At 41.0% G+C, this 13,453-nt stretch overlaps 1 protein-coding gene across 5 annotated transcripts in view; it reads right to left on the bottom strand.

Moving 5' to 3' along the window:
* Positions 1–9,691: 9,691 nt before the first annotated feature.
* The window catches only part of POPDC1 (popeye domain cAMP effector 1), a 280,642-nt gene continuing 276,880 nt past the window's right edge, over positions 9,692–13,453 (bottom strand). For 3 of the 5 annotated variants that reach the window (XM_083176970.1, XM_083176974.1, XM_083176975.1), the window contains exon 8: positions 9,696–11,561. In XM_083176970.1, coding sequence (XP_083033096.1) covers positions 11,446–11,561 — 116 coding nt within the window. In that variant the 3' untranslated portion in view covers positions 9,696–11,445. Of the gene's footprint in view, positions 11,562–13,453 lie in introns of all 5 variants that reach the window. The other 2 variants (XM_083176971.1, XM_083176973.1) reach the window with 2 other exon arrangements.

The raw sequence follows: 13,453 nt of genomic DNA, 5'->3' as shown, positions 1-13,453 counted from the left end.
GTGGCGTACGCTCAGATAGCCGCAAGAAGTCGGTGGGAAGACGGACGAGAGACGTCCGTAAACGGGGGCGTACGCTCTGTTGTACGCCAGTTGTCGGAGTCTAAGGGCTGATCCGTCCGTGTACGTTGGCGTACGCTCAATTGTACGCCACTCCCCTTCGACGTTGTTTCTGGCCGTACGTATGCGGCAGATTTGTGGGTGGACTTAACCACAACGGCCGCGTACGGAGAGCGTACGTTAATATGGAACGTACGCACGTTTGGCCGCACCAACCAGAATAACCCCCTATGTCACATAGGTTTAGGTGGTGCTCAAGTAGAGAACTCATCTGGTAAGAAGGTGGAAATTCATGGGGGGTGACATGTGGGAGTCTTGGGGACCTGCAGAAGAATCTAGTACCAGCCTTGAACATGTAGAGATATAGGGCCTTATTCTGGGTGGAGCGGCCAAACGTGCGTACGTTCGCTATTAACGTACGCTAGCCGCACGCGGCCGTTGGGGTTAAGTCCACCCACAACTCAGCCGCATACGTACGGGCATAAACAACGTAGAAGGGGAGTGGCGTACAAATGAGCGTACGCCAACGTACACGGACGGGCCAGCCCTTACACTCCGACAACTGGCGTACAACTGAGCGTACGCCGCCGTTTACGGACGTCTCTCGTCCGTCTTCCCACCGCCTTCTTGCGGAGATCTGAGCGTACGCCAGCTTGCACGGACGGGTCCCTATTGTTTTCAATAGAAAAGTCAGCTTATGTCACCGCTCGTGAGAGTGAGCGTACGTCCGTGTACGCTGACATACCCTTCATATATATGGACCTGCAAATCTTGCCTTTCAACTATAATTATGAAAATTAATTAATTGATTGAATTAATTAATGTGCAAAATAGTGGTAATGGGCTTAAAACATTGCTGAAACATCCTTTGTAGGTGTTAGATGTGGTTTATGTTATTGTATCCTAAATACAAAACCTATGTTTGTATTAGAGTGAACACGTTGACACATGTCGACTTGTGTAGATTGAGAGTGTGCTACTGTGTAAAGTCTATGAAAGCACGTAGTGAATGTGTCTAACTGTTTAGCAAATACCTACCTTAGCATATATAAGCAGGTCTTAAAAAGATTCTTACCTTAAATTAAACAAACCTTTACATGTAGAGAAGTATAGAAAGATAAGCTTCCAATGTGTTTGAGTGCTGTGTGTGGCTTGCAGGTAGTGAAATCATGGTTTGGACTTAATAGACTGCAGCATTGCTTATTACATTCAGGTGTATGTGTTTGAGTAGGAATCAGCGTTAATTAGCAAACTCAGGCGCACGCTGGCATGCGGTATCTGTAGGGGTGGTTTGAGATGGCGGTTGGCGGCCGCCTGTTTTGTGTCCGAAATGAACGGTGCCTTAGTCGATCGTGCGGTAGTAGCACTGCTCATTTTTGGTGCACACCCCCGTGTACGCCCATATTTACGCCCATTTTCCCTCATTATTTCGGCCGCTCCCCTCTTCACGCCCCTATGCCGCCCCCAATACCCGTACACTCGCGTACAGGTTTTTTCGCACGTAGAGACCCGTCCGTAAGCGTTGGTGAGTGGTCGCGCCTGCGCATTAGCGAATGTACGCATGCGCAGATCATAAAAAAACCCAGGACGTACGCGTACGGCCCGGCCGCTCCAACCAGAATAAGGCCCATAGTCACACTCCTCTAGCCTACCTATGGCAGTCTGCTCACAATTCATGTCGTAGCATGGCGAATTGTTGTGCAATGTGGCTAGTGTGGTATTTGGCACATGAGTATAATGCTTATGTTTATCTACCAGAGGGGGTGTGCAGTGAGCTTCCAGGCTGTGGGGGATTTAAAGAGATGCTCAGGGGGAGAGGGCAATTATGCTCTGGACTGAGCTCATTTAACCCTTTATGTGCCAAGGGCAAATTGTCAAAATAGGTGTGAAAATTGCCAAGAAAACCATTTTATTCCTCATAATGACCTGTAATGTTTACATTATCTATATATATGTAGTGTCCGTGAGTCTCCAAAACACTGCCATCTGCTGGCAGAGAGTGAAACTACATCTCTTTCTCACACATACACAAACACAGAAGGTAGCAGACTAGCTTTCAATGCTTTAACTTACTAGTGTAGTAAATATAATCTTAATTTTCACAGCATTTTGTATTTGAATGTCTATAACCAATGAGAGGGACGCAGGCATATTTTTCAGATATTTTACGCATTTCTCACAAAGATGTTGGCACTCAAAGGGTTAAGCCGCTTTGCTATACAGTAGCGTCTCTTCTGCTGAAATGACATTTCGTGACCAGATGTCCTTTGCTGAAAGTGGCAAAACAGAGTTTAAACTCTGGGGGTCAGGAGCACAGCTATGGGACAAACTGGGCATTTTTTTAGCAATACAAATTATTTGCACAAGTTAGGAGGAAACACAGCCTATATACATAATAAACACATTATATAATAAAGTGATTTAGTAGAAACAGTAGTGCAGCATGTTACACATTTTTGCCATACCATGGCATGCATGGTAATTTCAGGAAAGAAAGAGGTAAAAAAGTTTGTTTAAAGGCAGTAATGACTTTTGTGTGCAAATGTCTGACAATTCTATTGCAGTGAGCAGCTCTCACAGTAACACGCTGTGTCTGCTGCTGACTGTTAGGTACCTAGGTGGAAAAAAAATATACCTCAATAGCAGGGGCGTAGCTTGTGCAAGGCAACCCCCGCCACTGCTTGAAAAAGCCTTTTCTACAGGCGAAACGCGTTGGTGGAGGAGAGGGAATCCACAGTCCCATACCAATTACTACAAACATTGGGAGATTTTATTTGAGTCCGAACCAGCCTACCCGGTATCCATCTTGTCCTTTACCCCAGTTTTGGAGGATTTGTCCTGAGTCCACCGGAGTGGACACCTTACCATCTGGCCGGGGAACTTTACCCCCTTATCATACCGCCATCATATTAGGAACAGGACCCCCCCATCTAACGGGACTACAATAAGGACATCCTAAAGGCACCATAGGAACGGATCTCACCTTCCACTCCCCAAAGAAATACGGTACCGTATGGACTGATCTCTAACTGTTATTCCCTCCCTAAAGCTCTATCCATTTGAGCACTCAATGCCATCCAGTGTTGTTTTTCATGTCCACTCAGTTTTTATTCATATATTATATATTTTTTATTATGTATTAATAAATTGTTTTTATTGATTTATATTGGCACCTGTCTCTAAATACAACTGTCACATTCATTTATCAGCGCAGTGTACACCATTCATCTGTTTTGTTCACCTCTACGGGTTTGACCACCCTTCTTTAGTACACAGCAGCTTGGATAGGGCAACTCATCGTTTGCGCCCCCCACCTTTTGATAACTTGTTAATCTCCCACCACCCCCAAGATAGATGAGCATGCCTATACATGCTATTCTACCACTAAATTCAACCTGGTCTCTTCTCCTTAGTTTCCCATTAGAAGGCCTTAATAAATATGCTGACAAGCTTTCACTACATATTTTCAATATCATTTGCTGTATAATTGCTAGGGAATGGAAGTGCGCTAATTCTCCTTCTCACCAGTAACCTCTGAATAAAATGTGGCATGTGGTGGCCATGGAGAAAATACAAGTATGATTTCCACATGATTTGGTGTGACTGGTTTATGTACAATAATTCCACCTCTCATGGTGATCTTTCTACTGGCTTTTTAAACCTCTTGGTGGGATTAATAATTTTTTTTAGATGTAATGAGTTTTCTCCTCTTCTTCTCCCAGAGCTTGCAGCAGAAGCATCCTTTTTCCATCTGCACACTGGGGAGAGATGGCCTGTAAGCAATTTTGCATGCCCACTGCCTCCCCAGGGCTTGCAGTTATGGCATCTCCTTATTTGATTTTAATTGCCTTTAGGACGGTGGTCCTTTAATCTCTTTTGCACGGTCACTGATCACCAGAACATTTTCAGTCTTCAAGCTCTTGTCCTCTCCTCCTCTACCATCAGACTGCCCCTGCTTCGTGCTAGCTAATATTAGCTGGGTCTAAGGGGCAGGGTGATGACATGGCTTGCTGCATCCTTCTTGAATTTAAAAACACATGTGATACAGTATTGGTTGATGTGGACAGAATCCTCTAGTCTAGACCCATCACCATGCCCACATGTCCACATTCCACAGCAATAGGTAATGGTGACAGGGTCCCTCTGGATCAAACACTGCCACCACACTGATAGTGTGCAGAGCTGCCAAGAGTGGTAATCGGTTGCCTGCTCAAGTCTCAGTAGAATATATTCTGCACAATTGGTCAACTATTCAGCAGTCATGCCTGAAAGTTTTAAGAAAGTCTAAAAACCAGGAGACCCAATAGGTGAACATGATTTGGAGAATGGGTCAATTGGCAAACTTGTTGGTCAAGAATCTGTGTTCTTCTGAGGATTGTAATAGTGTGTTCCCAGCTTTATACGGTGTCAAATCCTACAAAGCCAGCAGTTGGCATTTCTGGAATAGTACAGCAACTCCCAATGACCTAATCAGTGGCAGTAACCTTTGGTCCATTGAATACACAGCATTTAATCTTTTTGCCACTAGTGTGCCCTTTAATTTCCTTAGTCACAATGGGCCTTATTCTAGTTCACTCTTAGAGGCAAATTCCTTCTTAGCTGGACAAAACCATGTGCACTGCAGGTGGGGCAGATGTAACATGTGCAGAGAGAGTTAGATTTGGGTGGGGTTTTTCTTCAAAGTGAGACCTATATTGCAGTGTAAAAATAAAGCAGCCAGTAAGTATCCCTGCACCGAAACATAATAACTCACCCAAATCTAATTCTATCTGCACCTGTTACATCTGCCCCCTGCAGTGTACATGGTTTTGTCCAGCTAAGAACGAATTTGCCTTTTAAGAGTGAACTAGAATAAGGCCCAATGTGTAAATAGTGAAATATAATATATTTAATGCTAAATGGCATATACTAGGCTATGCCAGAGAAGATCATGATTTGTTTCTGGTGCATGCCTCTTTAACAAGTTACATCCTTCAAACTTTTCTAATTCAACAAATGTCTACCATACTGTACCGCATTTATTTATTTATTAAGTTTCTTATATAGCGCACACATATTACGCAGCACTTTACTGTTATACTGTTATAGCAACTTTGAAGCTGGGAGTGCATTCTATCTCCTTTAGCAAGAAACGAAGATGGAAGTTTCTCCTGTAATCCAACAGCTGTTGAAACACTATCTTAACAAGAAAGAATATGCCCATCTTCTCAATTAATAAAATGGGAATGGCATGAATTTCTTTACAATCAAGATGTATGGGCAATTAATTTAGTAGCCCAGTCACAATGTCCAGTGACAAAGAATCATGCTACGATAATGATACAAATACCATTTACATTGAATAAGGGGGGTTATTCAGAGTCCCCCCCCTCAAAAAAAAAAGAGCAACAGGGAAGACAACTCGACCACAATGCATCATTTTCTGTGAGTGGCCCGGAAAATACAGGCATGTCCTAGCCACTCCGTCTGCATGTTACACACAGTTGCTGTGGCCCACACCATGGCCAGCCTGCATCTGGCTTTGCAGCTTGTCTAGGCAGCCAGGGAGCTACAAGTCATGTGCGAGCACTGCGCTATGTAGAAAATCACTTTCACAAAAGCAATGTGGCCGCAATTTTTTGTGGGCACATCACGTGATCAGCCTTGTCTGGTGCTGGGCAGTCCAAGCAAACTACTGATTGAGGATGCAGTTTTGCTACATTTCGCAAATCTACGACCAGCTCTGAATCAGGGCCGATGTGTTCTGCATTTTTCTCTATCTCACTGCATCCAGATTGTTAATATTGGTTTGATTTTACATAAAGGGGGTTACAGTACATTAAACAAAACTTTCCATGGGCTGCATTAACGGCGCTAATTTTTTTTTCCTCAAGCACTGCATTATTGCCTCTAAGCTTTCATACTGCAATGTGGTTCTGTACTGGTCCAATATGTGATGTTGATGTTATTGCTGTGTTCTACCTCATTGGTTTTGTGGTACCAAACTGGTTAAGTATCCAAAGCAAAACTGCAAACCTATCAAGTGCAGGTGAATTATTTGTTCATTGCTTAAACCAAGAACTGAGACACCTCTCAGTAGAAAGAGTACAAGCTATTTTGAACATGCCATTAAATAGGTCACAAGTATGTTATTTTTGGGGAGGTGTGGTTATTGTAGGCATTGGAATCCTGTATATATTACTTTTTATTTGCCATTACAGGCCTTACTCAATTCAAATGTTTCTGATTTTCTTGTTCCATAAAAGTGCCCCCACAAAAATAGTGTAATTTTCTTTCCTCTACCTATCCCAGATTACACTAAGCAATTTGTATTGTGCAGCTGGAGTGTTATTGTAACTCAATTTCATAGATATCCTGAAAGGTCTATTGTTAATTACAGTGTATGTTTAGACACTGTTGCTGAAGGTCTACTAATCTGTTCACTGGGGGTCAATCACAATTTAACTCTTTTGTATCACAGCCTTGATGAATTCAGCACAAAGAGGCACATGTTTCTGTGGCACAATTTACATAATGGGAATTGGTTTTAATGGTACCGTTTAACCTTACCATTGTTGGAAGATGTATTGAACTTAATCCTTTTGCATCCTCACCTGTTGTGTATGGATGTGTCCATTGTGTGGAAGAGGATAAGAACTATATTATATGTATATAAATAATATAACTTCAATAGAAATGGCACTTAATATTTATCTGTGGTGCTGACAAGGGGTCTGTGTCCCAAATACATTCAGTTTTCTGTGGCTTATTCCACCTTGTTTTTTGACAATGGGAATACCATTTCCATTGGAATCCTGCTTCTATTAGTGCAACTTGAGCAAATTGCACATTTGTGGAAGTGGTGACTGAATATTGAGCATTAACAATACCAAATCATGATTGTTTACAAGTTTTACACCAGACATTTACAACTCCACAAGCCATTGTGGTTTTAAATTTATCAGAAGTAGATATTTATCTGTACAGAGATGGTAGTTCCTATTGGCAAACTGGAACTGCTGAATTTGCATACAGAATATGCAGATGGTGGTATTGTTGATGCACAGGCTTGACAAATGAAAAAAAGAGTAAATATCTAGACATAGTAGGTATGCCTTTGATGTTGTTCATGATTTTGGCCCAATATGGCAAAGTTGCAGCAGGTAATCTGACAGTCACCAAATTGTTGTAATAGCATTTGCATAGTCTCCAAGTCACAGTGCTCTCAATGGCAAACTGGTCTGACTTGTCCTTAGGACAATTCAGACTAGTGTATGGGGGCCTATAGACATATGATAGAATGATTGGTTGGGCAGTCAGTCAGACAAATTGTTGGATCTTTTCATATAAATGACAGACCTGAAAATGTAGGATCGATACCTTGTTGTAGAACAGAGCTAGAGGGATATTCAAACACTGGTAAATATTTGAAAAAAACAAACCAAAACACAGCCACCCCAATTGAAATGGTTACCATGTGTCTTTGGTGATATATGAGAGAAGTTTAGTGTGCCACATTAGTATATCTCCCAACATGTGGCAGATGGGAGGGAAAGTCCATGCACATATGGTGTTCTGTACATGGCTGATTCCCACAACACGAAACACTGCCCCACCATCCAATGCTTCTCACCGTAGCAGGTCAGTGGTCACTTTGATAATTGGGTAAAACACACAAAAGTGTGCCAAAAACTCATAGGATAACCCCCCCCAAAAAAATCTGTATACAGGTCTCACATGGGGAATAGCCACAGCCCAAAATCCACAGGGAAGCCTAACTCTTGGCTGTAGCCTGATATCCAAACACCGCTCTCTCAATTTAACAGTGACATGCTGGTGCAGCAGCCAACAAGTTAGCATGCAAAAATTTGCTAACTCCTTTTCCGCCATGTCAGCAGCCAGCAATCCTTGTGTGGCTACAGCTGGCACATAATAATCACCAATATTTAGTGAATGATCAGGCACCCTTTAATGCCATCATAGGAAATTTCCTAAATTTTCCCAATAATGGTGCTCAGCCTGATTACCTATAGCAACAAATCAGATATGCCTTCCTTAGCCTGATTGCATTAGGGTGGACGAAAGAGGATATCCAATGGTTTTAGCGTTGTTGCTTTTCACACACTGCATCACACATGCAATGGCATTATTGTTGTAATACTAGACACATTTTGTACTGAACATTAGTCTCCTATAGACAATACATATTATTGTAGCTAAAGAATAAGACAACTCACTCATAAGCAATTTCACTTTATAGGAATAAAGAAACATATGGTAGCACTGCATTCATTATTACATGTGCAATAGATATGGCTTACTGAGGTGGGGTCACTTTAAATCCTCTAATATAAATAGCTTAATAATGGTTTGTGCTTAGATTTCTATACAAACATGCCATTTACAGACTTGTGATGCAGCATATAATAAACAGTATGTGACCATATGGCTAGCTCTAGGGAAAACTAGCGTGATGTGTAATGGATTTATATAGTATAACAAGAAAAAATATTTAAGAACAAATCCTTCAAATATTATCTTGTTATGAAGAGATTTGAATCTTTTGTGATATTGGAATAATAGGTGTTGTTGAAGGAACTCATCCAACAGATATGTAGCAATATGAACTTCAATAATATATTTTTAAATGTTGCATTGCACACTGAAGGAAAAAATTGCTAACTTCAGATGTAGATAATGACTTGCTTATTAATTTGTCATGTGTCTGGTTGTACTTCTGTCTAGTGTGCTGTAATATGTATGATTTTAACAAGTACTAGATAGTCAAATCTTCAAAATTAGCTACCAACAATGTAAAGAAGTGTTTACCTAATTTGTACCTCACATACCAAAAACAGTTCATGTTTTCAGGATTTCTGTCTGCTGAAACAGACTTGGCTGTCTCTTAATAGGCAGTTGTCCAAGGGCCCCTTCTACCTCACTGAACAACCATCACCCACAGATAGCACCCCTCTTCCGACATCACAGATGCTGCTAGCACCATTGCTCGTCCTGAGCAATGGTGCTAGCAGCATCCTAGCACGGCGCCCGTCGTGGGTCATCGCATACCTTAAGTTAAGGTATGCGATGGACCCGACTGACGCGATTTTGGGCTATTTTTAGCCTTTTTCCGACAATTAAAAAATCGGGTCCATCGCCTGCCATTATAATGGAATGCGATTCGACCAACGCGATTTAACATTGAATGCATTGTACTCAATGTTAAATTCCTATGTAAAATCGGGTCCATTGTATGCCATGCCATTATAATGGCATACAATGCAACCAATGTGATGGACCCGATTTTACATAGGGAACAATGTTAAATGGGCCAATGTACCCGATTTTTTATTGTATACCCACCCTGATGGGTAATTTGTATGTGAAATGCCCTCCCATTGTTAACGCCACCCCACGATGAACACCAACCCGAAGCGTGGCGAGCGCAGAGAGCCCGCGAGGGGCGGCGGTACGCGTCCCCCGACCTTTTCATACCCCCACTATCCACTTCGGTGTGGAGTTGATCTTATATAGTGTGGCGAGCGCAGCGAGGGGACGCGTAATACCTGTGAAGTAATGCGCATCCGCTCACCACGCTTCGGGCTCGTGGCTCGCTGTGCTCGCCACACTATATAAAATCAACTCCACGCGGCCGTGGATAGTGGGGGTATGAAAAGGTCGGAGGACGTGTACCGCCGCCGCTCGCCACGCTTCGGTTTGGCATTCATCGTGGGGTGGCGTTAACAATGGGGGGGCATTTGACCCATCAGGGTGGGTATACAATGAAAATTGGGGTCTGGGGGGCATTTAACATTGGGCCCAATGTAAAATCGGATCTCAGGGACCATTTTACATTGGTTCCAATGTAAAAATCGCATTGATCGCATCGCATGCGATTTTTTTGGACCCGATGGATACAATTAAAATCGCAGGCGCCGTGCTAGTAAATAAGTACCAATTGCTCCATCAGACGTCTGCTCCCCCCACTCCCTGGACAGCACAGCCGCTGCTGATAGCAATCCGCAATTCCCATAAACATCTCTCACCACATCAAAGATGATACTAGCACCCTTTCTCCGGCAGATATCTGCCTCCCACGCTGCCGACATTACAGCCACCACAAGCATCCACCCCCTTCAACAGCTAGAGAATCAGTAAGGGTCCCTGTGCATTGCTTTGCCTTGTAAAGAGGGTTCTGGAACAGGAAGCTTACCTCTTTGTTTCAATTATTACACTAAGTACCATGTATAATTAAAGTAATCCTAAATATATGAGCTGCAAGTGTGTGTGAGGACTGCAATTGAAAGACTTGCCTGTAAAATATACCTCCAGCAGACATTGGCTCCATCAATTTGAAGACTGATGAATTGATAATTTTTGGTTTTAAACCTTATATCTTTTGCAACATTACAATATTTGTTCTATCCCATTGAAAGCATTGTAAAATAATAAAACAAATTCATAATGCCTGCATTTGGAACTACTGTATTCTTTTCCATGGATTCACTGCAATTAGCAGTGGCACATTGTACATGATGTGGGGGCTTATTATCAAATATTTTTAGGAATATATCCAAAAATATTAAGTGTCCCCAAATGAAAAGAAAAAAGGGTCCCCAAATGTACCATGGATGGAATGCAGTAGATATTAGAGAATTCAAGAGCTTCATAGCTGTCTGATGTACCAAACTCAAATATTAAGGATCCCTCAATTATACCACGAAGAGAGTGCTACAGATATCAGAGAATTCCAGAGCTGGCCTCAATAGGAAAATGCCTCCAGCTCCCTCCTCATCTGTCCCCAGTGATGCATGGAACAGCTGCACATGCATTGCCAGGTACCTGAACAAGGAAGATGTGTGATAGCATTACGCTATCACACTGCTTCCAGCTATTTACCACAATGGACTTTTATCTGAGAACATCTCCTGGCAAATGGATTTAATTAGATGTGCGTAAAAAAAAAAAAATTACAATTTTGACATTGCGAATTTGGACAAAAAATATTTATCACAACTGAGTTGTGATAAATATGCATCTGAGGATCAGAAGCAATTGCAGTCTAAATTGTGCTTTTCTGGATGAGAAGTTCAAGCATTGCTACAGATTACAAAATTGTCATTATTGTTATACTGTATTAAGGTCCAGCCCTGACTACCAAATTGTTTTTCATTATAAGCTGAAATGCTATACTTATCAGACAAACTTCTTGTTTCACTTAACAATTGAATTTTGAAATTCAAGCTTTCAAATCATTTTTTAAAAAACACACTAACAGTCTGCAAAAAAACCCTCTTATATGGAAGATAAAGAAATTCTATTCATAAACTGGTCACACAGGAATCGTTTGAGGTTATTTGCTCCTCCAGGCAACTTTTTTCCAGCTGAGTAGTTTGGTTATCTGTGTGCTTATGGCAACCTTTGGATCATAGGTGCGAGTGGATATGTTGGTTCAAAGACGTCATCTTCAACTCCCTCTTCAATTGGCTTCATCTTGGCAGAAGCTCTCAGGCAAGGAGATTGACCTGTGAAGGTGACAGCACACAATAATAATAAGTATATAGGAGTACAATTACACAAGGCCTGGCTCACTAACTGGCACTACAAACAATGAAGATTTTATGGTCTTTCTAAATTGTAATGGCAGAATTACCCTAGCTATTGCAGGGAATGCTAACTTACACAATGTCTGACCACTTTATTTAATCATCCCCCAGTAAGAGTGAGAAAATATTTACTAATTACACTGCAAAAACAACATGACAAAAGCAATGCTAAGCATCTGCTAAATGTGAAAGCTTGAAATATCATACAATTTTGAAATTCAATGAAAGGTCACTGATTCAATGGCTACCAATGAATTTGATACACAACTTTGAATCAGGGTCTGTTGATGATTGTATGGGAAATTGCAAATCACTCTGCATTTAAATTAAGTTTATTTGAAACCATTTAAACCCATTTATTTAAATAGTGTAGTCAATTTAAAAAAGGGGGAATAGGGTATGCTTTACCACAATTTTTCAAGACAGCCATTATGTATGAAATGTCCCATACTTAAGCCCCTAATTAAAAACATAATTGCTATAAAATTTTTAGAATTTTCAGCACACTTGAGTTTAAGAGCTAGTTTTTTTTTAAACAGGCTTGAAATTTGGACTAAGGCCAGGGTCAAAATGTCAACATTCAAAAGGGCGACATGGTCACAAGGTCAGCAAGAAAAAGATCAAGATCAGGTCAACATGAAAAAAGTAGACATGAGTATTCATGGGTTTTTTTGTGTGTCGTTGTCGACATAGGTCGGTATGGACACCGTCTAAGCTCGCCATGCTTCTGGGCACAGTGCATCACTGTGCTCTGCACACTATTATATTCTGCTACCCTGCCATAGTGTATGGTAGGGTATGAAACACTGCCTTTTCTCTCGACCTTTTGCCCACATCGATATTCTGAGTGCAAACTCTTTGACCATTTCGACCTTTTGAATGTCTACCTAGACATTGTAGATCTAATCACTGCATACCATAATACTACCCATTTTCTAATCCCTATGGGACTATAAGATCATGCTAAATTTAATATTTAGCAAAAAACTAATATTTTTTTACAATTTTACAGATTTTTGTACATCCAACCTGTGTGCTGTTATAGGCCAAGTACTAGTCATATACTCCATTGCAGTACATTAATTTCAGGCTTCACATGCTTGTCTATAGACACCATCCTATATGTAAATAATGTTGTCAAATAGATCAGCAGGTAACCTACAGTACATCACATATAGTTGCAAATAAAGAGGCCTGTGTATCAAATCTTGAGGAAAGATAAAGTGGAGGGAGATAGAAGTACCAACCAACCAGCTATCATTTTTCAAAATCAGAGTTTGGCAGTAAGGAGCTGATTGGTTGGTACTTTATCTCTATTCAAGCTTTGATATCTACCATAGGCCCAAAAGTGCCCTGGGCCTAATAGTCATAATTAAGCAGACTTGCATATGCATTTGTTTGACTTTACCTGACAGACTACATAGAATGTTATGCAATACACATAAAACACTGATTTAACCCTTTAAGTGCCAACATTGCTGTGAGAGATCCTCAAATATCCGCTAAATATGCCTGCGTCGTTCACAGTGACTGTTCTTCTTTGGGTGCAAGATTTAACTAAACTCCAATTAATTGACTTGGCTGTATTTATATTTATTTATACTAAAAGAAAAGTCACTGTGATCAACGATTAAATTTTTAGTGGATATTTTGAAGATCTCTCACAGCAACATTGCACTTGAAGGGTTAAAGATAATATAGAAAAAACCTTAATGACCAAAAGTTAAGTCTCTTGAATTGCAGTTTATTCTAAATTACAGAAAGAATTCTGCAAAACCTAGTTGAACCTTTCAAATTAAAGTGTTAAATAA

Source organism: Crinia signifera, chromosome 3, assembly GCF_055691185.1.
Source record: "Crinia signifera chromosome 3, ASM5569118v1, whole genome shotgun sequence".
In the NCBI taxonomy this organism is placed as follows: Eukaryota; Metazoa; Chordata; class Amphibia; order Anura; family Myobatrachidae; genus Crinia; species Crinia signifera.
The sequence above is the reverse complement of the archived record's forward strand: the minus strand, read 5'-3'. Positions and strand labels throughout refer to the sequence as shown.